General features: G+C 45.6%; 4 protein-coding genes across 6 annotated transcripts in view; 3 read left to right on the top strand and 1 right to left on the bottom strand.

Annotated features, from left to right (window-relative positions):
- The window catches only part of pam (peptidylglycine alpha-amidating monooxygenase), a 19,568-nt gene extending 15,010 nt beyond the window's left edge, over positions 1-4,558 (bottom strand). Inside the window, exons 1-5 of the mRNA XM_029837562.1 lie at positions 4,371-4,558; positions 3,821-3,978; positions 1,999-2,147; positions 257-377; positions 1-32 (exon numbers count right to left, since the gene is read on the bottom strand). The exon at positions 1-32 is cut by the window's left edge and continues 26 nt beyond it. Of these exons, the coding sequence (XP_029693422.1) occupies positions 1-32; positions 257-377; positions 1,999-2,147; positions 3,821-3,978; positions 4,371-4,440 (530 nt within the window). The 5' untranslated portion in view covers positions 4,441-4,558. The remainder of the gene's footprint in view (positions 33-256; positions 378-1,998; positions 2,148-3,820; positions 3,979-4,370) is intronic.
- Positions 4,559-9,302: 4,744 nt separating this feature from the next.
- On the top strand, positions 9,303-12,109 carry pomk (protein O-mannose kinase). 3 transcript variants are annotated; one of them, XM_029837429.1, is made up of 4 exons: positions 9,303-9,493; positions 9,907-9,912; positions 10,264-10,528; positions 10,719-12,080. In XM_029837429.1, exons 3-4 carry the CDS (start codon positions 10,274-10,276, stop codon positions 11,484-11,486), a joined length of 1,023 nt encoding a protein of 340 aa, XP_029693289.1. In that variant the 5' UTR covers positions 9,303-9,493; positions 9,907-9,912; positions 10,264-10,273; the 3' UTR covers positions 11,487-12,080. The 3 variants fall into 3 exon arrangements, with proteins under 3 accessions (XP_029693289.1, XP_029693288.1, XP_029693287.1); XM_029837428.1 differs by lacking the exon at positions 9,907-9,912 and having other exon boundaries at positions 9,311-9,493; positions 10,719-12,109; XM_029837427.1 differs by lacking the exons at positions 9,303-9,493; positions 9,907-9,912 and adding an exon at positions 9,930-10,108.
- Positions 12,110-12,241: 132 nt separating this feature from the next.
- Positions 12,242-18,039, top strand: nfil3 (nuclear factor, interleukin 3 regulated). Its single transcript, XM_029837426.1, has 2 exons — positions 12,242-12,755; positions 15,274-18,039. Exon 2 carries the CDS (start codon positions 15,361-15,363, stop codon positions 16,585-16,587), a length of 1,227 nt encoding a protein of 408 aa, XP_029693286.1. The 5' UTR covers positions 12,242-12,755; positions 15,274-15,360; the 3' UTR covers positions 16,588-18,039.
- Positions 18,040-18,168: 129 nt separating this feature from the next.
- auh (AU RNA binding protein/enoyl-CoA hydratase) lies at positions 18,169-21,865 on the top strand. The gene is made up of 10 exons (XM_003965078.3): positions 18,169-18,437; positions 19,091-19,158; positions 19,602-19,689; positions 19,828-19,914; positions 20,269-20,361; positions 20,482-20,538; positions 20,895-21,082; positions 21,181-21,231; positions 21,330-21,377; positions 21,468-21,865. Exons 1-10 carry the CDS (start codon positions 18,227-18,229, stop codon positions 21,543-21,545), a joined length of 969 nt encoding a protein of 322 aa, XP_003965127.1. The 5' UTR covers positions 18,169-18,226; the 3' UTR covers positions 21,546-21,865.
- The last annotated feature ends 633 nt before the right edge of the window (positions 21,866-22,498 follow it).

Below are 22,498 nucleotides of genomic sequence, written 5' to 3' on the forward strand. Positions count from 1 at the left end.
ACAGGCTGTGAGATGCACAGGTAGTTGTCAGACTGAAAACATTGAGAACATCATCAGCTGTCTGTCAATAAACCATTCAAATGTGAGCAAAATAAATCCCATTGTTTACAAGATATTTTGTTTTTTACCATGAGGACCACTAGGCTGTGTGTGAGGCAGTTAATGGCACAACGACACACATGTGCACGTGTCACTGAGCTCATTAGAGAAGACTGGATAAGGATGGAAGGGAAGTGTTTCAGAGGAACGCACTGACCTCAGCTGGTGTCACCCCGGGCATCCGGATGTCCATAGAAAAGTTGGATGAAGTGAAATCCTGATCTGGTCTGATTCCCGATGGACAATCACCAGGATCTTTTGAAATATTCTCCCAGGATCTTATAAAAGAACAAGAACCAGTGGATTACACCTGGAAGCATCATCATCTGACATAATGGTGACAACTAACACCATCAAAAGAAGAAAAACCATCCAATCACAGGTGGATGTTGGACTGTTAATCCTCCATATCTGACCATCTGTCTCAGCTTTGTCAGACACTTCAGCCTCCTTCACACTCAGCTGCAGGGATAAATGCATCAAGCTGGATAAAGTGTCTGCTTTGTAGTTGCAGACAGATTTAAGTGGGGAAAACACAGCAGCACTCTATTTTATAACTGTGGAAGAGCCAATGATGGCGTCCCTGTTCAAACATTTACACACTCGACTAGAAAAGCATGTGTGCATACGTCTGTTCTGTTCTGTATGGTTCAAAGCTGCACGTTCAGATTCAGATTCTTTTATTTGTCCCACAACAGGGGACAGCAGCAAAAACACGCAGAGAAGAAGAAAAATTAAAATAAGAATAGAAAATATATAAAAAAAGAATGTATATATAATAATCCAAGATAAATTAGCATATATATGTATATATATATACAATACACATATCAGAATACCGTATTTTCACGACCATAAGATGCACCATATTATAAGGCGCACTGTCGGTTTTTTAGGAAAATCTCAGTGCTTTAGGTGTGCCTGTGAGAAGAATTATTGTTGTTGTTACCGTTTCAATGCTATAGTAAGTATAGTAAGTAGATTTAGAATGTTTAATCAAAAAGAATGTATGAGTGTTTGAATCAAGTATTGTAGCTGTTATGTTCCCAGCACTGGGAGGTATCATGTTCAAGGACACGAGGAAGTCGTAGAGATAGGAGGAGAAGGAATCATGAAGTTGTTTTGATACCAATGTTGTGTGAACCAAATAAAAGAGGAGAGCGAGCAGCAGACGGACGGAGTTGAGAGAGGAAGCTTGAACTGCTGCTCAGCTCTCCCTTGCAAGGCCTCCTGTTGTCTGTGTGGTTGATCTGAGTCTAGTAAACGAACAGCGCGGGTGACCAAACATCACCCTCACATGCCTTATAGTCGTGAAAATACGGTATACAATATTCAGTGTGTGCAGGTTCAGGACACAACAAGTAGAAAATAGAAAATAGTTATTCTTGTTTCTGACCTCTGGTGTTAAAAAGGAGCCAGAAAGGTGAGTGAGAAGATTGACCTTCAACAATAATCATAATAAAGTTGATAATAATGTTTTTAGGGATATTTATATTTATATAAATATAAAAAATCTATATTTAGAGGCCAGTCAGTGGTCGTTTTGCTTCCTTTGTCTTTTTCTGCAAATGTAAATAAAATATAAAATTAGGCCTGAAATCAAACAGATCATGAAGGAGCATTCAAAATCCCTTATCAAGAATAAGAGACACATTGTTCCCTTCCTTTTCTTGAGCAGTGTTTCTCTGCAAAGGGTCTACATACTGAAGGACGCTGTTGCTGACACCATCATCATTTAATGCAATGGTGTCCCATAAATCATGCAGACTACGATGGATCCACAGCGACATTAAAGATACAAGAAAGTGGAAAAAATAGTTTAAAATCCAACAGTAGAGAAGAACATTCCAGAGTAGCCAGCTTATTAAACCCAGTCTTGTGAATCCAGCACTTGGGTACCTTCTAGAGGCATATGAAGAGTACGGCATCTCAAGGCTGCTGCTGAGGCAGAGGAGTGTCAACACAACCGCACTGAATACAGGGAAGTCCACCATGTCAGCTTCTGGCAGCTGGTCCTGCAGGCAAGTAAAAAAATCTTTAGCTCTGTTCTGAGGAGAAAAAAACACAATAAGCAGCTTTTAAAAATGACCTTTCACCTGGTTCAAATGGGCAGAAACAGACAATTGTTTTAGTTTTGTAGCATTGTTTACACATTTAAATTAAGATTCAATTAACCAGTGCAGCCATTTATAGTATGTTAATCCTCTACTGGGACATTTATCTTGAAAAGAGCAGAACTTCGATATTTCTAATAGCGGTGGACTACTAAGGTCAAACTGACTGTCGCCCTACTGTAGCCCAGAGACAAAACAGAGCTCAATTTTTTCACTAAATATCTGTTCAATGTACACAGAAAAAGGCCAGAAGCAGAGCAAAGTGGAGCGAGAGAAGCATGTTTGATGAAGACTGGAACGTCCCCACGTCTCCTGTCACCACTGGTGTGTAAATCTCACTCCTGCCTTCACATCCATGCTGACATGTAGCTTCTTCTGATTCAGGCAGAGTCGCCTCTCATGTGTAAAAGGATCTCTGACAGGAGTCTGGACCCACAAGTGTGTGTGTGTGTGTGTGTAGGGATGTGTTACCAGCATGGTCCCAGAGCTTCAGACATGTCAGAACTGTGAATGTATCACCCAGCCTTTCTGGAGAGTAGGTGGCCGCAGTGACCAGTTTTTAACTGTCTCCTCATGAAACAAGCTGCTAGAGTGTGTGAGCAAATATCTCATGTACGATGAATAATTACGTTACAAAAGAAAACTGCTGATACTACTTTTAAATTAGGGCTATTAGAGACAAACAATGTAATAACTGAATTGCACCCAAACTATTACACAACACAATCGCGCAATATCTGGCTCAATTGTGATGAGTCCAAACATGATGAATACTGTGATGGGATTAGCATGTAGACTGGTGCAGACTCCACCCAAACCTGCTGTGTAACCATGGCAACATATATGTGCCTTCTGTATAAAGACACAGAAGCTATAGCAGCTCTGATTATAAAAGTCCTGAAGCTGCTGTCAACCATCAGAGTGGGAGAGAGCAGCAGTGAGTCATCAACAAGAAGGTGGGAGTGAGCTGTGATCAGCCAGGATACAGGGAACTATGGAAACAGGCTCCTGAGCCGCAGCACGTCCTCACCACAGCACCGAGGCTGACGGCTCCGCGTCCAACCTCATTGTTCATGCTGTAGCAGAGCATACGGTTCAGCCATTAAAGCAGCAATGCATGAAGAAGCACATACAACCAAAAATATATGAATCCAAAAGAGCTGGGTCTTTTAAACACACCTCACCTGTCATGTGCTATAATCAATCAGAGCTGTCACAAATTCATATGGATTTGCCATAATTTGTCAGATTGATTTGTGTGTGTGTGTGTGTGTGTGTGTGTGTGTGTGTGTGTGTGTGTGTGTGTATGTATATGTATATATAGGTGTGTGTGTGTGTGTGTGTATGTATTTATGTATATATGTATGTGTATATATTTGCATGTGTGTGTGTATATCCCGTATATTCTCACTTGCTGTTCTAAACACACGTCTTAGACATTTCCCTAATCAGCCATTTACTAACGGGAAACACGCAGTTATGTATAAATCAAAGGAGACATCCGAGACGGAAACAGTGCGTCAAAGTTTGGCAGTAGTGTTAGCGACTCAATCTAAATCGAGATTATTTAAACACATTTCACGCAGATTAATTTTTTTTTTAATTACCTGGGATCTGTCTTCAAAATCTCCCTGTTGCGGGGAAAAAATAACCGTGAAGCGTCCCGGATCATCAACAACGACTTCTTCTCTCGCCCCACCCCCTCGCCTTCTTCTTCTCTCATTGGTCAGACGCCGATTTACGCGATATACCGCCACCTGCTGTCCTGGAAAATTATATCTCTTAAAATACATTCCTTCCCGGAAATGCGTTTATCGCCAGACTGAAGTGACAACGGTTCATTAATTCATGCAGGTGAATGAAAAAAATTGTATTGTTAAAAGAGCGAAACTTGGGGTTGGGGTTGAAAAGCGCAGTGGAAACAGCAAGAGTATATTATTCTAACCACCGTTGGTAACACCCTCTCTCTAGTCTAGTCTAAGGGAACACCCAGTCACAATGCATATGAAACTCATTTCAACCATTCATATCCACAGTCTTGCCCGTTTGGTTCCATCCCAAACTTCTTGACTGTAGATGAGAATGGGATAATGGAATGACCTGTAAATCGAGATCACTCTTAGCTCTTTCATCACCCCAATGGTCTGGTTCACTGACCCCAGAACTGCAGAGGCCTGGCTGCAACACTCCTCCTTTCAATCTCACACTCCATCATTCCATCACTCATGAACAAGTACTTGAGATACTTGAACTCCTTCACTTGAGGCAAGACCTTTCTCCACCATGAGAGGACAAGCCGCCCTTTTTCAGTCAAGAACCATGGACTCAGACCTGGAGGTGCTGATTCTCAATCCAGCCAGTTCACACTTGGCTGCAGCCACCCCGATACATGCTGAGTTCAAGATTTGATTAGGCCAATCAGGAAAAAATCCTCACCAGGTGGTGATCAGTTGACAGCTCCGCCCCTCTCTTCACCCGAGTGTCCAGAACATGCAGCCGCAAATCCGATGACACAACCACAAAGTCGATCATCGATCTGCGGCCTAAGGCGTCCTGGTGCCAAGTGCACATGTGGACGCCTTTATGTCTGAACAAGATGTTTGTTATGGACTGGATTGTTATGGACAATCTGAGACTAGCACAGTCCAATAACAAAACACCACTCAGGTTCAGATCAGGAGAGCCGTTCTTCTCAATCACAGCTCTCCAGGTCACACTGTCGCTGCCAACGTGAGCATTGAAGTCACCCAGGAGGACAAGGGAGCCCCCAGAAGGAGCACTCTACAGCACTCCCTCTAAGGACTCCAAAAAGGGTGGATACGCTGAACTGCTGTTTGGGCCATAGGCACACTCCCACAGGATCCTCAGGGGGTCCTGTGGGGGGTTCTCTGAGAGTATGGGGTGCCGGGCCCCCTGATACGGGCCGTCCGCTCCCTCTACGATCGGTGTCAGAGTTTGGTCCGCATTGCTGGCAGTAAGTTGAACTCGTTTCCAGTGAGAGTTGGTCCAGTTTGGTGACCTCAGGATCGGGTCTCTGCTCTTTGCAGATGATGTGGTCTGTTGGCGTCGTCAGATGAGGTGGAGAGCTTAAGCTACCTCATAGGCTACTTTTCAAATTCTTCCAAGGGAATTTTTTATCCCTGATCCAAAAATGACCAAACCAACAGATAATAGTGAAAGATAAAAGTGACAGACTAAATGTAGGCACAATAAAATATTTTCACCAGAACCTTGTCAGCATCAAGCCTAGTTAGCTTCTCCAGGCAGGTTGGTGGGATTAAAGAGCTCCTTGATATATTCCTTTCACCATCCAAGAAAATCCCGAGTTGAGGTCACATTTCCACGCCCGCACTATAATCAGCATTGACAAAGCAGTGTTTTCCCCCTCCTGAGGCAGTGGATGGTTTGCCAAAACATTTCCAAGGCCAACTGATAGTCTTCTCCATATCCTCAACGAAATCCTCCCAGACTTGAGGTTTTGCCTCCAGGACCACCTGAACTGCTGTTGCTTGGTCTGCTTGTGCCCATCAACTCTGTCTAGAGTTCCACAGGCCAATATGTTCCTAAACGACTCCTTCATTTTAACGGTCTCCACCACAGTCTTCAGGGGTTGCCGCCAATACAGGCACCAGAGAAATTGCATTCACAGCTCTTAACTGCTATATCAGCAATGGAGACATAGAATGTGGTATACTCTGACTCAATGCCCTGATCCTTCCTCAAAATCCAGGAAAAGCTCTGCCAGAGGTATGAGTGAAAGACCTGCCTGATGCCAGACATGGAAGTTGGACCCTCATCCTTCATTTTTTTTATTTTCCATGGTGAGTTTATAAACCACCTTTAGTCTGGCCCATCACCCAAAACCTGTTTCCTACGGGAGACCTTACCAGGGGCATAATGGCCCCCAACAACATAGCTCCTAGAAATGTTCAAGAAGTGTCCAGCTGCAGGCTTTCAGGGTGCAGTTTCAGGACCACAGAAATGGGACCCTCACACCCGAGATCAGACAACATGTAAAGTTTTCTGTGTTTAAAATGCAATGTAAATGTCGGAGAATTTAACTGCAAAATGAAAGTGCAATCTTGTTAACATTATATTATTGGAGCATCCAGCCACACAAACCCCTGCACCACAGTGGTGGTGGTTCAAGGAGGGGAAATATTGATGCCTATTGGTGTTATATTGATGAAAACCGTTGTGATGTCATCGTTGTGGTGGCTGCTTGTCAGTCAGTGAGATTTAAACAGCAGCTGGTCAAACAGAGTGTCTCAGGGCTCCAGAGCAGTTGCCTGGTTTCTCATACCTGCTGGTAAATACTGCATGTTGTCCAGGTGTGACCTTGCTTGGCTGCCTTACTTCCAGGCAGGTCTCTTCATGCAGGTCCCATGCAGTTGCCACAGACTCACTGGTTGTTTCATACAGACGGTTGTTTGACTAATCCTAACTACCAAGAAGGGCTGAAACTTCAGTCTGAGCCACAGGCCAATTAGGATTAACGTTCATTAACAGAAGAGGTTACGCAGCTTTTGTCAGTAAAAGGTATTCAGTTGAAAATTATTTTGATGTCTACATTCAAGCAATATGAGATTTCGACTGTGAAAATGTCAAATTTTATAAATCTTTCAAGCAATGTTATCTTTTTTCCACTACTGGATAGGTGACATCTTTTCCTGGCTAGTTCAGTCATGCTTTGAGCTGCAATGTTGTTTCTGCATCAGTCACAGCAGCTCTCTCTGTTTGTTCATATTCATACCAGACAAAAGTTGCCACATTAGCTCCGCAAACACGGCTTTAGCTCCAGAATCAACAAATGCACTCACTTAAATTCTGTATGTTCCAAAGCCGCTCTACTTTCAAAGTCCATTTTTGATTTGATTATTTAATTTGGAGGCTACCCAAATGTAAAGGTGTCAGTGGGAAGAGGGGGGCAGTGCTCCCAGGTTTCAGCTTTTGTAGCACATTGTAGGGTTTGTGCTTTCATGCTTTATACCTGTGGCCTATCATTGAGAAAGACTCAAGCCTTGCTGTCGCTGGGTCAGGCAGACTCAAGGACTATATTTTACTGGTCTCCACACCAGATGGGAAGTTGGGATGTGTGCTTTACCTCCTGGACAAAACAACTTATGAAAACACAGGAAAGAGGAAAAAGAGAAGCTATTAAGAATATTAGTGGTCTGTCAACATCCTCACAGATCATTTTATAGATCTAATACTGTAGAACGGAGGAGGTAAATCTTAATTTAAAACCTAAAAAACTAAAGGCACAAGACTGTAGCTGCAGGAAGCTGAAGCGGGGGTTGGGGTGGACAGCATCAAAGCAGGAAATGTTCTTTGAATTTAGGCTGGAGCCAAGTGTTGCTACGGGGTGGACTACAAAGATCTGATGAGAGGTGGGTGAAGAATCCGGTCTGAAATACTGCTTTTTTTATTATTCCGTTATTGATTAGGCTGAGATGCGCTGCAGGCGATAGAAAAGGACCGAACAGAAAGTGGGTTAGCCCTGTTCACCTGCAACCAACAGGGAAAAAAGAAAAAACACAAGCACCAGAAGACAACACAAATCATTACGCATCCTAACAGAGAGGCCTTCACAAGCTGCACAGTTGTGATCCCCTCTGTCCTGACCTGCAAACCAGGTCAGGAAAAACTTTAAAAACCTTTTAAGGAAAAAGGAAGAAACCAGAAAGAAAGCCAAAGATGAGGGATCTCTCTACCTGGGATGGGCAGGTGTGTAGTAGATGCCACATATACAGAGATCATCGACATTAACATCAGAAACAAATCTGTGCATTGTAATTAAAGGTATAGGAGTTATTGTATTATCTGTCCATGGGTGAAGGTATCGATGGTATTAGAACAGAAGTCAATGGGCCCAGGAGCACCTTCAGATGTGCTAATATGGAGCTCTGAACCACTGGACCTTCAGGTCTTGATTGACCGTATCCAGGAGCAGTAAGACTAGAGAAAACAAGACAAGCACCTGCAGTAATATTGGCTCTGCATTACTACCCTCTCGACATTCCTCTTACCCCTCCTGCCCATCCCCCTCTACACACTCCGACTCATTGATGAAGTATTAAAATATCCTGGTTGTGCTGGAGGAATGTTGTTTAGTGGCGGAACAATTATCCACAAAATTAAACCAGCGGTACCTGTTATGAAACCATGAAATAACCCATTTTATCTTCTCTGGAGAAACTTTGTGAATGGAATATATAAATCAATCAAATTCTGCTGAAGTGGACTTTTTCTCATTGGTTGATTTGAAAATGATGCACCACAAACTTCAGTTATTAGTCTGGTCCTCAGATCCCAGGAAAATTGTCAAGACATGTTTTACTTGATAGATTTACTTGTTTGTTTTTTATTTGTTTGTCTACCTTTCATGAAATAAACACATATACCGACATTGGTGTTAGCCAATCTATATCCTGTCAGAAAAGGGCTGAAGTGCACTAGTGGGTATTTGCTTTTCCAGAATTTGAAATAAAACAAGACCTTGACCTTTTGGTTTCATCAGCAGACTAACAGACTAATAATACTAGCTTTACAGTGGGTAGAGGAAGTCAAACCAGTAAGGGTAATCATGTGTGCAGATTTTCTTTCAGCATTAACAAGTTTACAAACTGGTCACTCAGTGGGAACTAGCCTCTTCTATGGGAAATATTATTAAAAATAATTAGGTCATTAAGACTACATGTTAAATTTATTTGGATCCAGCTCATGTTGGAGTTCAAGCAAATAAACTCACAGAGAAATATGACATACAAGGTATAAAGTCAAACACTCCATTCAGTTAAACAACTCTGGGCAGAACAGCAGCTAAAGCACTGAAGAAGGGAAGAGGATTCGTCAAGATGGGAAATGTGATAGATGCAGAGGAGAAACTATAGCACATCATGAAATGTAAGAGGTGTGTAAAGGAAAGAATGAAACTTAAGATATGCGTGAGGGAATCAAGTTTAATTATGACGAACATGCCCGATAAATCCAGCTACATTTTGGAATTTGTAAGCAAAGGAATTTAACATATATACGCGTGTTTTGTAAATCATATTAAACTGCTGCAGTTATCAACACAGACCACGGGGTGGCGGTAAAGAGCTACTATAGTTCTACACCATATAAAAGCAAAGAAGAAGTGGCGACAGAAGAAGAAAAAGATGATAATGACGATGATGACGATGAGCAGCAGCAGCAGCAACAACAACAACAACAACAAGCTTGTGTATCATCATGTATGTCGACGGTAGACAGGGCGGGGGTACATGAGGCCAAAGGTATGTCAAGTACTCAACAAACGTTACACGCCCGATAAGGAAGGAATAAAATCTCTCTGTAGAACATTTAAACTCCGACTTCGACAGTCATTCTGCTGAAAACTAGGTTATAACCAGGTTGTATCTGCCCCAGTTCGGGTCACTCTGACCATGTCAGATCTGGTTCTGTTCCTTTGACCCGGTCAGAGTAAACACGTTAAACCTGGTCCTAGTCTGTGTCACATCTTATTTCCGTCCGTTCAGAGGCGAGAAGCAGTAGACTTTAGTTACCTCACACAGAAGAAAGGACTGTTTCTAACAATGTTACACCAGACACATGAAGAGGAGACACGCACGATCATTAATGTCACCACAGTCAGGCCTCTGAGCATTTGGAGGTTCGGTACAATAAAAATGGATTTCATTCTTTACAGTGTCAGGTGAGGAGAGATGTTTCCAGTCTGGAACTTGAAACCATGTTGGATTCTGGCTGTTACCCAACGAGACCTTAATCTCAAACAGCTTTAGTCAGATTTGGTTCTGGCCACGTTCTCCTGGTCTCAGATTGTTATTTGGTACAGAACATAAACCCATACAGGGTGTGAACACAACTAAGATGGATCGTTGTGCCATACTGTGAGTACATTAAGACCTCATACAAGGAAGGTCCATCAAAGGTCATCAGAGATGGCCGCTGCTGCTAACTGGCATTGTGAGCTTTTTATCTGTTGCTTAGCGGTGATTTTATCCTTCATCCTGATCGGCCCCTGCGTCACTCTGGTCTATTGCAGGTTGGCTCAGATGGTTTCTGTGTTCCACGGACTTGTGGTGGTACTGCTGAGCCTGGCTGCTTTGCTCACCACCAATGTGCTGTTCTACCTGTACCTGGAGCGCCTACAGCAGCCCGGCCACCAGCCGCCAGCCGCTGCAGCTGGCTGTGAAGCCCGCCACTTTAAAACCACCACCATGAAGGAATGCAGCCCCTGGCTGAGCTGTGCACACATCCGCAGCCAAGTGCGTCAACTGAAGCTGATTGGTCAAGGTGCCATGAAGCAGGTAGGCGGAGCCTGGACGGATATGGTCTCTAATGCTGAGCTGCTGGTTTATGCTCACACATTGCTGTTATTGGGGTCTGTTTTTAGCAGGTTTCATGTGAAAGTTATTATACTGATTTATAATAGTCATAGTAGACAATAGTAGTTTTATATCATTTACACCTGTTTGTTTTTACAACTGTGTCATGCAGGTCTACCTGGCAGAGTGGAGAGGTCAGAAGGTGGCTCTGTCCACACTCATGTCTCTGGAGTACCTGGATGATTTCATCCACGGGTTATCAATGTTACAGGCCCTCCAGGGGCCCCTGGTGGTCCAGCTGGTGGGCTTTTGCCTTGAAGACAACACTCTGGTCACAGAGTTCCACCCATTTAGGTCACTGCTCAACCTGGAACGTGTTCTTGCACAGGAGCGGTACCGGCAGCAGAACACCTGGCAGGTACGGCTGCTGCTGGCTGTGGATTATGTTTCCATCCTGCATTTCCTCCACAACAGTCCTGTTGGTCGTCGGGTCATGTGTGATTCCAACAGTCTGGAGAAGACTCTGTCTCAGTTCCTGCTCACCAGCGACTTTCATCTCGTGGTTAACGACCTAGAGGCCCTCCCAGAGGTGGATCCCTCCAGAGGCCTGTTGGCCAAGTGTGGCCACCGAGAGCTCACTGGGGACTTTGTGGCCCCAGAACAGCTGTGGCCCCATCATAACCAAGGCGTTGCCTTTTCAGATGACCTGATGCCGGAATACGACGAGAGGACGGATATCTGGAAGATCCCTGATGTCACACGTTTCCTGATTGGACGAGTCCCAGGAGGGGATTTGGTCCACTTCCATTTGTTCAGCATTTATGAGCAGTGTAAGAACAGGGACCCTGAACGCCGCCCGTCCGCTCTGGAGGTGTTGAAGGTGTACAAGCAGGTGTACAGCAGCATCGCCAGAGACGGCAGCTTCAGAGACACGCTGTAGACCTGCCGTGCTTGTTAGGAGCAGAGCCACCTGGTGACAGGTGTGGGAGAGAAGATGACTGAGACAAACCCCCAGATACTGGAAGTGTCAGCTGACTGGAAACACCCATAAACTTAACACAACACAGGCCAGCAGGACAGGAGGCTGAAATTCCTCCATCTTCTATGGTTCAGACTTCCTTTGTGTGGTTGTTGGGATGTAAAATAGCAGAATTACACAAATACTGAAGTTTACCCAGACTAAGAAGATCTGATGATACCCTCTAAAAAACCATCCAGCTGAACCGTAGACATGAAGCCACCGGCTGCAGGGAGACTCCTGAAAAAGACAAGAAAATCAGCTCATTTGGTTCTTTGGTGGGTTTGTTGTGTTCTTACTTTCAGCTGTTTTTTGAGTGGGTCACCAAAACTGAAGACTGTTTTCCATATTTCGTCCACGGTTTCAACCAGAGTGGTCTGTTTCAACAGAACTATAGAGGTACCTGAATGCAGCTAACTTTAGTTAGCCTCCTGCTGTGCTGCTAATTCCCTGATGTAGTCATGGTTATTTGTTTTAATATTTTTATTAAATAAAAGATGGGGATCGGCATCATCAATGGACCGCAATAAAACATGTTCCTGAAACTGTTCCTGTCACCTTAGTTATGAATGAAAATGTAATCTGTTCATCGGTGGGTTAAAAAAGCATTGCAGAGGTCAGTGGTTCGCTGGCCTTTGCAAACTGGTTTGTAGCTTCAGTCATTGTTCAGGAGACACATCTGCCCCAGCGCACAACTAACAGCAGCACTTTTTAAAAAGTTTGTAAAACCTCAAATGTGGTGCGTCAATAGAAAAAAACATGGAGTTTGCACATTTAGAGTCAAATCTTCATAAAGTTGTTATTAAGTGCCTCCTCTCTATATTCCTGGTTAGTTCATACATTTACGGTTGAGCAGCGTGTCCATATCAGAGGAAGCTCCAGCAGATCCCAGGTAGATCTGTAAAATGATCTGTTTTGAAAATCAAATGAAATGAGGTGCACGTAAACGCACCACGGCCGTCGACGTCACGGAAGTGTTTGAAATCAGGGAGAAAATGATCCAAAGGCTGATGACAAAGCTGCTGCAGTGGGATTGGCAGCAGCTGCTGTCAGTTATTCTGCTCCTTCCAATACAGAGGAGCAGTGACCTACTAACACAGATCCTGAGTCAGAGGAGCGGAGCCCGAAACTCGGCGACATGGACGATGACTTCCCCGGAGCTGCGCGACAGCCTGGAGGACAAAGCCGGAGGTACCGCACACACCGCGGCTCTGATCATTCGCACACTTTCCAATCTGTTTACTATTAATATCGCAGCGTAAAATCGGGTTTCACCAGATTCTGATTGCATTTAATCCGGTGGAACCCAGAGAGTGAGGCTGGAGTGATCGCTTGTGTGAGGCTGCAGGTTGTGTGAAGTGAGACTTTGTTTCCTCTGAAGTCTGACGGAGACCAGAACAACATTCGCCTGTGTTCCAGCCAGGAACCAGCCTGGACACAGTCGGCTAACAAAGCCTGAAGTAACGCTGTAGTCGCGCACACCTGAACGCAGCACAATGGCCGCTCCGCTCCGGACTTTATTCAGGGTCTGTCGGCCGACACGTCGACAGCAGCAGGGTTGTTGTTAGATTCCCCTGCTTGTGCCCGATTCGAAGGATTCGGTGCCGTTTCAGGGCGTAGACGGAGCCCACGCTCGGTGTCATGTGTGGGCCGTGACGTCATCGCCCAGCAAAGGCCATGTCGTGTTAAAAACACAACATGTTCGCTTCGATCTGCGCGTTTCCATCAGCAGCAGAAGCTCCACGACCCCCCCGGACATGCAGGCGGGCCGAGGGGCAACTTGAACGACCCCGACGGTTGAAGCATGCAGATTCAGATTTTACAGCTGATCTCACGTTTCATGTCGAAGGAAGCTAAAAACACTCCCGATCTTTGAGATGGACCCGGTCCTCCGGTCCTCCCCCGCCCCCCCATTATAACCTGAGTGGGTCACTCATGTCTATGTTTGTCAGATCTGCCAAATTTAGCCCTGAAGGCTTGTTGCCTCTTAGGAAATCATTGTTGTGTTTTCAATAAAATAATGACCAAAGAGCTGCGGTTCTCTTTTAGTCACTTCTCCTATTATGTTCTTATTGTTTTCTGTAATAACCAATAAAAGAGAAGTTCCCATAAGAGATGAAGTGCTAAAAAAAGCTTCATACTGGTGCTTAAATGAAGCACCAGTATAAAATCAGGTGATTACACTCTTAACAGTAACACCATTGTTGTTGCTTCTACAGCATTTTTTTTTAATGTAGAGCAACAAATGAGGAAAGAACCTTATAACACAGTTAATACATGCTATTACAATATAACAGTACAGTATATGTATATCACAGTAAGTATAATTGGCAAGGCTGGCCGTTCACTCAGAGGTTTGTAACAGGTTATATTTGGTCTCTGTTTGGTCGTCTTGTTTCGTACAACCAACTTGGTTTTGCTAGAGCAGAAAAAGTCATCTGTCATCCTTCACAATCACATCCGACCTACTGGAGCTCACCAAACATGAACTCTTCTCCTCGTGCACACCGACACAATATGCTGTCAGAGCTGCAGGTCATCTGGAACAAACAGAGATTGCTAAAAGGTCAGTCGCTAAGACATGAACGCAGGGTGGGTCCAAGGTCCCGGCTGAAGCCCCACGGACCCCAACTCAGATCTCCATGGTTAAACGTGAACTGAGGTAGAGCGCCGACTGCTGGTGACCCCGCTGACCTCTGTCCACAAGACTCTATGCAATCAGCAAGTTAAAGAATCCCTTTGCTTCTCGGGGACGTGGTCCTGATTCTCAGGGTGGCCCTTATCCAGAGGTTGTTCAGAACATGTGGCTGAATGTTGGTCCCTGAAACATTACATTTGTTTCTGAATATTTAAAAATAAAACCCACAAGCTCTGAAGCCAAAATTACGCCTAAACAGTGTAGAAACACACGGAGCAGCAGAATGTTTCACCCTTTCTGAGGACTGTAGAGTAGAACCCAGGACCACTACTGTGTCCATCAGAACTAACGGTGCTACCAGTGTCATTAAAGGCATCATGTGGGACTGACATCGGTCTTCAGTGGACTGCTTTACTGGGTGTGGAAGGTAACAATGATCCGCTCCACTCCTGTCACTGAGCAAGGCAGCAGTCTGTGAGTAAAGCCGCTTTAGAGGCACCCCAGTCTGCTGCTGCGCCATCCGTGTGTTTTCCCTGTTTTACCACTGTTGGTTAGCGTGGCGGCTGTAGCGCACCTCCTGCCCACGGCAGCTCCACCCACCAAGCTGAAGACTTCTAACATCGTCTTCAGCAGAGGACAAAATCAGCAGTATTCTGGACTACTGGAGCCACCACGTGGCACCTTCAATAAACTGCCCCAACTAGCCATGCATAGGGTAATTACTTTGTTTATTACAACCAGGTAGCTGTGGAGGTAGGAGCAGGACTATGTTGTGGTATCCTCTACGGTAATGTGGAGGATCTGGTTCTACAGCAGCCTGGGCTCGGTCACCAATGCTGAGAGGAGACTGTTGAATAAAAGAGCAACAGACCTCTTAAGATGAAGGTTATTAAAGGAGGAATGAGCTTTTTCCACATCTAATATCAAAACAAGTCATTTAACAAAGAAATGGAATCCAAGGGTTTTATCCACAACTAAAAGTGGACTTTAAAGAAGTTGATTTTGGAAGATGTGATGTCATTGGAGAGGTTTGTGTTCCAATCTGATCTACATATATTTGTGTTTTTTCAGAGTTCCTCATCTGTAGAACTGCCTTCCGTGTCTCACTCGCCACCCTGTTGCAGCATTAAAGACCTGTCAGCCTACTGCTGTGATAATATGCAATCAATCAAACAAGAGGTGGACTCCAGTGGGTCCTACAATGGAGAAGATGCCCTTGTTCTGGCTGTGGCCTTACAAGGACCTGATTCAGAGTTAAGAGGCCATAGAGTCTCTGCTATACCCTTCAAGGGCAAAACGAGGTGTCGTAGGAAAAGAGAGTTCATCCCAGAGGAGAAGAAGGACACGGTCTACTGGGAGAGGCGTCGCAAGAACAACGAGGCAGCCAAACGCTCCAGAGAGAAGCGACGCATCAATGACCTCGTGCTGGAGAACAAGCTGATGGCCCTGGGTGAGGAAAACGCCTCACTGAAAGCTGAGCTGCTGTCCCTAAAGCTCAAGTTTGGCCTGGTAAGCTCGGCAACATATGCCCAGGAGATCCAGAAGTTTTCCAGCTCTAACCCCATCCACATGTATCAGGAGTTTGTCCCCACGGACGGCCAGAGTTCCAGCAGAGATGCGGAGCGTCCTCACCTCCACAGCAGCAACAGCTTCATATCAGTCATCAAGCATTCTCCTCACATCTCCAACGCAGGCAGGAAACCAGAGGGGGATCACAGCAGCCGCACAGCTGCAGACATCAAGCAGGAACCAGCAGAGGACGGGAATAGTCCCTACGACCTGTACACAGGCTACATGGTCAGCCCCATGTCTGCTGTCTACTCCAAGCATTTACCCTTCGCCGTGTCCAACAACTCCCCCCGCAGCTCAGATGATGGCGCTGTAGGCAAGTCCTCCGATGGGGAGGATGAGCAGCAGGTTCCCAAAGGGTTGACGCCCCTAATAGGTGACCCCACAAGTGTCATCGTGTCCACACACAAGGTGCCAGATGTGGGTTCCACGGCTTTGCCCCATAAACTCCGGATCAAAGCCAGAACGTTCCCAATCAAAACAGAAGCTGTTGACCCCGAGTACGAGTGTGCAGGAAGCCAGAGCAGTAAGAACTATTCAGAGTTCCTGCAGGCCTCTCAGTGTACTCTGTCCGTGCAAAACACCAACATTCAGGAGTGGACTCAGCGGGCAGAGAGCTGGCTGCCCCCAGGCCTGGTCTTCAATAAAGCCAGAGTGGACGTGAGCAAAGCGTCCTGTCCACAGACGGATGCTGAACTGTGGCGTGGACACACGCCCGCACTCAAAGCCTCTCAAACCACAGCCGACGTGTCTGTGGCGCAGCACTCCCACGGCAGAGAAGAGCGCTCCTTAGCAACGATGTTTCATCCCAAATGATCTCTGCTTGCTTTGCATTTCTACTGAATTTGCTGTTGCACTGTTGGTCGTGAGTTAATATGAAGGTGAAACACTGCATTCATCACCCCAAAGTTGAGAAGACGTTGCTCAGTTAAGGCTCCTCGGTCAGGTCAGCAGGCTGATTACTCCTGATTGAGCTGCTGGTAACTGTAGTCCACCAGTTCTACCCATTCTCTAACTGCAGTTTCTGAAATTTTCCAATCGTTGTTTCCATTTTCTAAAACCTTTGCTGATGCCACATTAGCTCAGGACGACCCTGTTCTCTCTCCAGGCTACCAGCCCAGCCTCTGTAGCAGGTTGCATCACTGCGTATTGCTGTCCACATATCCAGGAAAACAGAAAGTAGGCCTGGAGAAGAGAGTGACCTTCATGCTCGTACCATTCAACTGCTTTTTTAGTTTCACTGAGAAAAATCTGCTGTGAGATGCCAAACGGTGAAGCAGACACTCGTGTGTGCTTTTGTTCTGAGATTTAAAATCTTAAGTTTTAAAGGTTGTTTTTGTAAAAGGTGCAAAAGTAGCAGGCCAGACGTGGTCCTCTTCTAAAGTCACATTGTATAGGTTAGCTTCATGTATGAGCACGCCAAAGACAATGTCTAAATCATCCTTGCCTTTAGGAACTGTTGCTAGAAGAGTTTTGTGGATTGGTTTGTAGACAGATGTGTGGATATTGTCATTAGTTTTGGTAAAGCTGTTTGTGTGAATAGAAAAGAAAATGCTGTGATGAGCTCATCAGCACTATCGGCGCTGATGGTTGATGCTAGCCTGTGTTGATATTTGAGGTTTTCCTGCTTTTTATTTCTGCAACAACTGCACTTCAACGGCCGGCCGCCTGTTGTGACTGATTTGATTTAAAACAGCTAGAATCCAGAAGGTTTCCCCTTCTCCTTGCGCCGCTGTAGCCCACCCTGTAAACTCTACTGCTTCTGTTAATGATGTCAGCTCATAAAGGGCAACGCATACTTATGCTACATACAGCCGTGGTCATTTGATCCTGATTTGACTGAGACCAAATAAAAAAGCCACAGTGCAGCCTGTTTCCAGGGTATCGCTGGTTCCCATGACCCGTCATGCTGCTGCTGTCTTTGTGTTTGAAGAAAATGGACTTTTTTCTCTGGATCGGGCCAAATGTCCTCTAACCACGTGTTGGACTGACGCCTGTCAGATGTCCTGCAGACAGGAGGTATGACAGCTCTCCTTCAGAAGAGCCTGAATGTGATTCAACTACTCTGTTGCTCATGAAGATTATGTGATCTTTTATAAACAGAACAATATAGACTACCTTTTCAGTGTCTGCTCTGTGCTGCTGACACAAATGTTCTCCTGTCAAACTTTTGCTTTACAATGATGATCGCATGTGCTTTATTTTATAGGTTTGTAAACTTTGATTGTTTGGACACATTTCTAATAATAAAGCTTTTTCTCAACATTACTATTTTTTTTAACATAAAGTTCATTCACGATTTTATGATTGGTCTAAACCGCGACCAAGTTATTTATGATTGTAAATTGGATGTTCTGGAATAGCCACCGCCACGGAGGGGCGGTCCCGTGGCGGTCACGTGGCCGTCACATGACCGGGTTCAAAGGTGACAGCGAACGGCGCTCTGCTCCGCGAAATGTCGATCCTCGCGAAGTACCGAAGCGCGTTGCGGGCCTTTGGCGCAATTACCGCAAGCGGTGATAGCGCGTGCGGCTTGCACGCAGCGATAGCCTCGGTGTGCGCGAGGCAACAGCTCTGGACATGTCACCACCGAGTTGTCACGCGACGTTTGAGTTCCGAGTCCAAGGACGAATTGAGGGTCCGGTACCTGGATGGACAAGACTCCGGTGAGCGTCGTCCGTAAAGTTTAACCTTCGCCAATATTCGGTTATTACGGTACTCACGATCATGTTATAACTAACTGGGATGAAGTGCACATTAAACTAAAATAGAGCCCCGCCCCCACTGAGTGCGGTGCATGGTGACGTCATCCAAAATAAACCTATCCTCGTACGGCATCTTTTCGACCTTTAATTCAAGTATTTCGATCTGCCAGTATTTTAATTGATGATCAATAGTAATATTTTGTTGAAGTAGTTAGATTAGATTAGACTGCAGATTACGAGCAGACTTGCAGATGACGCGTGTCCTTGTGCGGTTGCTGGTCTCTGACACAGTTTATCTGTCATTAAATCTCTGAGAACCAACGTTTAATTCCTGCTGCTCAAGTGTTGCCCATCAGGGTTAACCACAAAAAATTTCAATAAATGCACCATTTTAAACAATCACGTTTCACCAGTGCACCAGTGATTCCTTGTAAATGTTGAACAACGAAATTGACCAGCTTTTGTGTCTTATTATGTAGATAGAATGTAAAACTACAAAGACCATCTGTTTCAGGGTGGCTTCATGTCCTGCTGGGGCTCTGTCCATCCGTCTGATACGATTGTTCGAGACAACGGCTGTGGTGACATTACTTCCTGTCTTGTTTATGTTTCAGGGATTGTTGTGGTCGGGATTAATCGACCAAAAGCCAAAAACGCCATCAGCAAAAACTTGGTCAAGTTGGTATGTGTTCGTCTCATTGGTCACAGATAAACATTACTCTTCGGATCGGGTTTCTTCTGTGTTTAGTACCATATAGAGACTCAGGGTCCATTACATGAGGTTCACCTGTGATATATATGTAGATTGATGAGTGATCTCATTTCCATTGAACAGGAAAATCTAATGTAAATACTTCTCAGTTCTCAGAAACCTTCCTGACCCACAACTGCTGGCAGTCTTAAGTTTGCTCTCATTGGGTCTGTAGTAGGTTTGAAACACGTGACCAGCGTGAGCCAAAATGTGCAGTGAAAACTTAAGTGCACGTTAAGACTAGTTCAGATACCAGATAGAATACCAGAAGAGTTTAAATGCACGAGAACTGGTACCGTGCACACAACCATCTAACCCGGGCTCACATCTTAACCGTAAACACCTAAACTGCTACCTTTTAAACACACTTTCAGATGTTCGAGGCTGTGCAGGATATCAAGAAGAACAACAAAGTGCGCAGTGTCATCATCTGCAGCGTGGTACCAGGGATCTTCTGTGCAGGTTTGTGTTGTCTCCAGATGTCCGAGTTGATCTTTGTGTCCTCCTTAGCAGCTCCAGGTGAAGGCAGTCAGGGTTCCTCTCCAAGCATCTCGACCCTCGACGTGGTGGTTGATGTTGATGTGCTCTTGTGGTTGGCAGGTGCAGACCTGAAGGAGCGAGCCAAAATGCAGCAGAGTGAGGTGGGACCGTTTGTGTCAAAAGCCAGAGCCCTCATCTCAGAGATAGGTGGGTTTAGGAATCAGTCCTGGTTCTTCACATTCCTCAACCTGTAACATTGTCACGGAGGCCAAGAACCATCTGAAGTGGGCCTGTATCAGGTCACCTGTTCGAAATCCAGTAAAGAAGTGACTCCAGACCAAAGCTGGTTGATCCACTGGGCCACCAGTGTGAATTCAGCAGTCAGTCATGGAACATGTCCCTGAGAAGTTAAATCACAATAATCATGTCTCTCATTGTTGCTACGGCAGCCAGTTCTGCTGGATATGACGGATAAACCAGCTGACGAGTGTCTTAGACATTCAGAGACGACCGCTGCTGTCGAAGAGCTCAGGTTTCTGCTCTTTCTCTGGGCCCGTTCAGGTAACCTGCCGATGCCAACCATCGCTGCCATTGACGGTTCTGCTCTGGGAGGAGGCTTGGAGATGGCTCTGTCATGTGACATCAGGATTGCCTGTAAGATGCATTCACACCCATTTATCCATCCCATGTAATGGTGCTGTGAGGGATCTTCTAACATACATACCTGTCTAGAGCAGCAGCAGGAGAGTAATAATTGTGTTCTTGATCCCTCAGCCAGCACTGCTAAAATGGGCCTCGTTGAAACCAAGCTGGCTATCATTCCTGGAGCAGGTAAGCCCGAAGCCTCACAAGCAGGTCCCTGTTCTTTCTGGTAATGGGCTCAGATGGTTCCAGCAGTGATAAAGACACAAGATCAGTCAACTGAAGGCTTACTGATCAATATGAAGAAAGAGGTGTGACATCAGGGTTGATCGTCAGATGTGATTATTTTAGATGTGTGTTTGCTGTTTTACTTGTTCGTTGCTCTTGGTGCGCTCATGTTTTTGCTGCCGTTGGTATTTTCATGTAGTTGTAGCTAGAAACTGATTTTGGTTTATTTTTTCTTTCCCTTCCTGCACCCAACTGCATATTTGGCTGGTTCTCCTGGTGTCATCCTTCTGCTCTGACTCCTCCCCTTTACTTGGCAGGTGGTACACAGCGCCTCCCCAGGCTCATCAACACCTCTCTAGCCAAGGAGCTCATCTTTGCTGCCCGGGTGGTGGACGGAAGCGAGGCGTCCCGTCTGGGCCTGGTCAGTCACGCTGTGGAGCAGAACAGTGTTGGAGATGCTGCGTACCAGCAAGCTCTTGAGCTGGCCCGTGAGATCAACCCTCAGGTCAGGCCACCAGCTCATTCCCACGCCGGGATTAGTGTTCCATCCAGAATCACACTGCCTTTGATTAAAGTGCCGCTCTTGGATTTGTGACTACTCAGGGTCCCATCGCAGTCAGGATGGCAAAACTAGCGATCAACCAGGGGATGGAGGTAGGTCTCCTGCCAAGGCGGCCACGGTCGGCCCGACTTGTCAGCACGCATACGTTGGTGTGTCAGAATGAGTGTGATGATGTGTAACCTTCTTTCAGGTGGACTTATCTACAGGTCTGGCAATAGAGGAAGCATGTTATGCTCAGGTGAGTCATACCTGCCATCTATGTGTGTGTAAATATAGCAAGAGTTCAGCAGGAAACTTTCTCACAGCAACCGGTTCTGCTCACGTTCAGGTGATACCGACTAAAGATCGGCTGGAGGGTTTGGCCGCTTTCAAGGAAAAGAGACTTCCTAATTATAAGGGGGAGTGAGATGGCCGTTCTCCCACAATCCATTGCTTCTAACCTAATGGTGCCTGGCTGAGACCAAGCAGAGTGGTCTCTGAATGTCAGCCACTTCCTGACTGGTTCAGCCAACAAAAGCAACCAGTTCTGTGAAAACGTCATCTGGATTTCTCGAAACGGGCAAGCCGGAACACAACGAGACTTTTACTTTGATGAAAAAGATCCAGTGGATCTTCTTCCTGATGGTCGTTTTCTCTGCTGTCTGAATGTTTCAATCATATTCTGCAAATACTGAAGGTGTAACTTGCTGTGTTGCTTTTAATAAAACACAACTTCACTGTCGTCCTGCAAAGCTGTGTTCAATTACCAGCTTTAGAAAGAGCAGCAGTGGGCTGGTTGGAGACTGAGAATCAGCAGCTCCTGCACCACCACTGAGGGGAATATGGAAGCGTCCCAGGGAGGGAACCCACCTGCAGATGTTGTGATTGGGAGCTATAATGAGGATGGAATCAAGGCTGTCCTGGGTCCCTCATTTCCATGTTTTGATGGTTACTTTTGCTGCTCGTGGAAGAAAAAGACAAAGAGGAACCTGGACCCAGAATTGAAGTATTGACCCACATCAGCTCATGGAGGGGGTGGGGGGTCTACTGCGGTGAGACTGACCATTTCTGTGTCCTCTCACTCTGGTTTCATCTCTGTCTCCTGGGTTCTGTTATAGACAAACCAGTGTGGAGAAGACTTCTAAAGAGGCCTTTAATTCATCGTGTGTGTGTCTGTTCATTCACTTCCATATCTGGATCAAGTCTTTCCCACCCAGATAAGCTGAGAAAGAACCGGCTCAGCTGATTCTTGCAGCCTTGGTTCTGAACCTGATGGCTCTCTGCCGCCTCCAACCTTGTCCCCGTGTTTTTGGAGCTGTTGACAACAATCACCTGAACTCCTGGTCAGTCTGGACCCACGTGGTGACCCCTTAACCCCAC

The sequence above is a fragment of the Takifugu rubripes genome, chromosome 6 (genome assembly GCF_901000725.2).
Source record: "Takifugu rubripes chromosome 6, fTakRub1.2, whole genome shotgun sequence".
Taxonomy (NCBI): domain Eukaryota; kingdom Metazoa; phylum Chordata; class Actinopteri; order Tetraodontiformes; family Tetraodontidae; genus Takifugu; species Takifugu rubripes.

Bases quoted from the DNA above. Each gene is read 5' to 3' on its own strand.
- nfil3 (XM_029837426.1), top strand. From the start codon at position 15,361: ATGCAATCAATCAAACAAGAGGTGGACTCCAGTGGGTCCTACAATGGA.
- auh (XM_003965078.3), top strand. From the start codon at position 18,227: ATGTCGATCCTCGCGAAGTACCGAAGCGCGTTGCGGGCCTTTGGCGCA. The intron at 19,690-19,827 runs GTTTGTGTTGTC...TGTGGTTGGCAG, and splicing joins ACCAGGGATCTTCTGTGCAG to GTGCAGACCTGAAGGAGCGA. The intron at 20,539-20,894 runs GTAAGCCCGAAG...TTTACTTGGCAG, and splicing joins GGCTATCATTCCTGGAGCAG to GTGGTACACAGCGCCTCCCC.
- pomk (XM_029837427.1), top strand. From the start codon at position 10,089: ATGGATCGTTGTGCCATACT. The intron at 10,109-10,263 runs GTGAGTACATTA...GGTCTATTGCAG, and splicing joins ATGGATCGTTGTGCCATACT to GTTGGCTCAGATGGTTTCTG. The intron at 10,529-10,718 runs GTAGGCGGAGCC...TGTGTCATGCAG, and splicing joins GTCAAGGTGCCATGAAGCAG to GTCTACCTGGCAGAGTGGAG.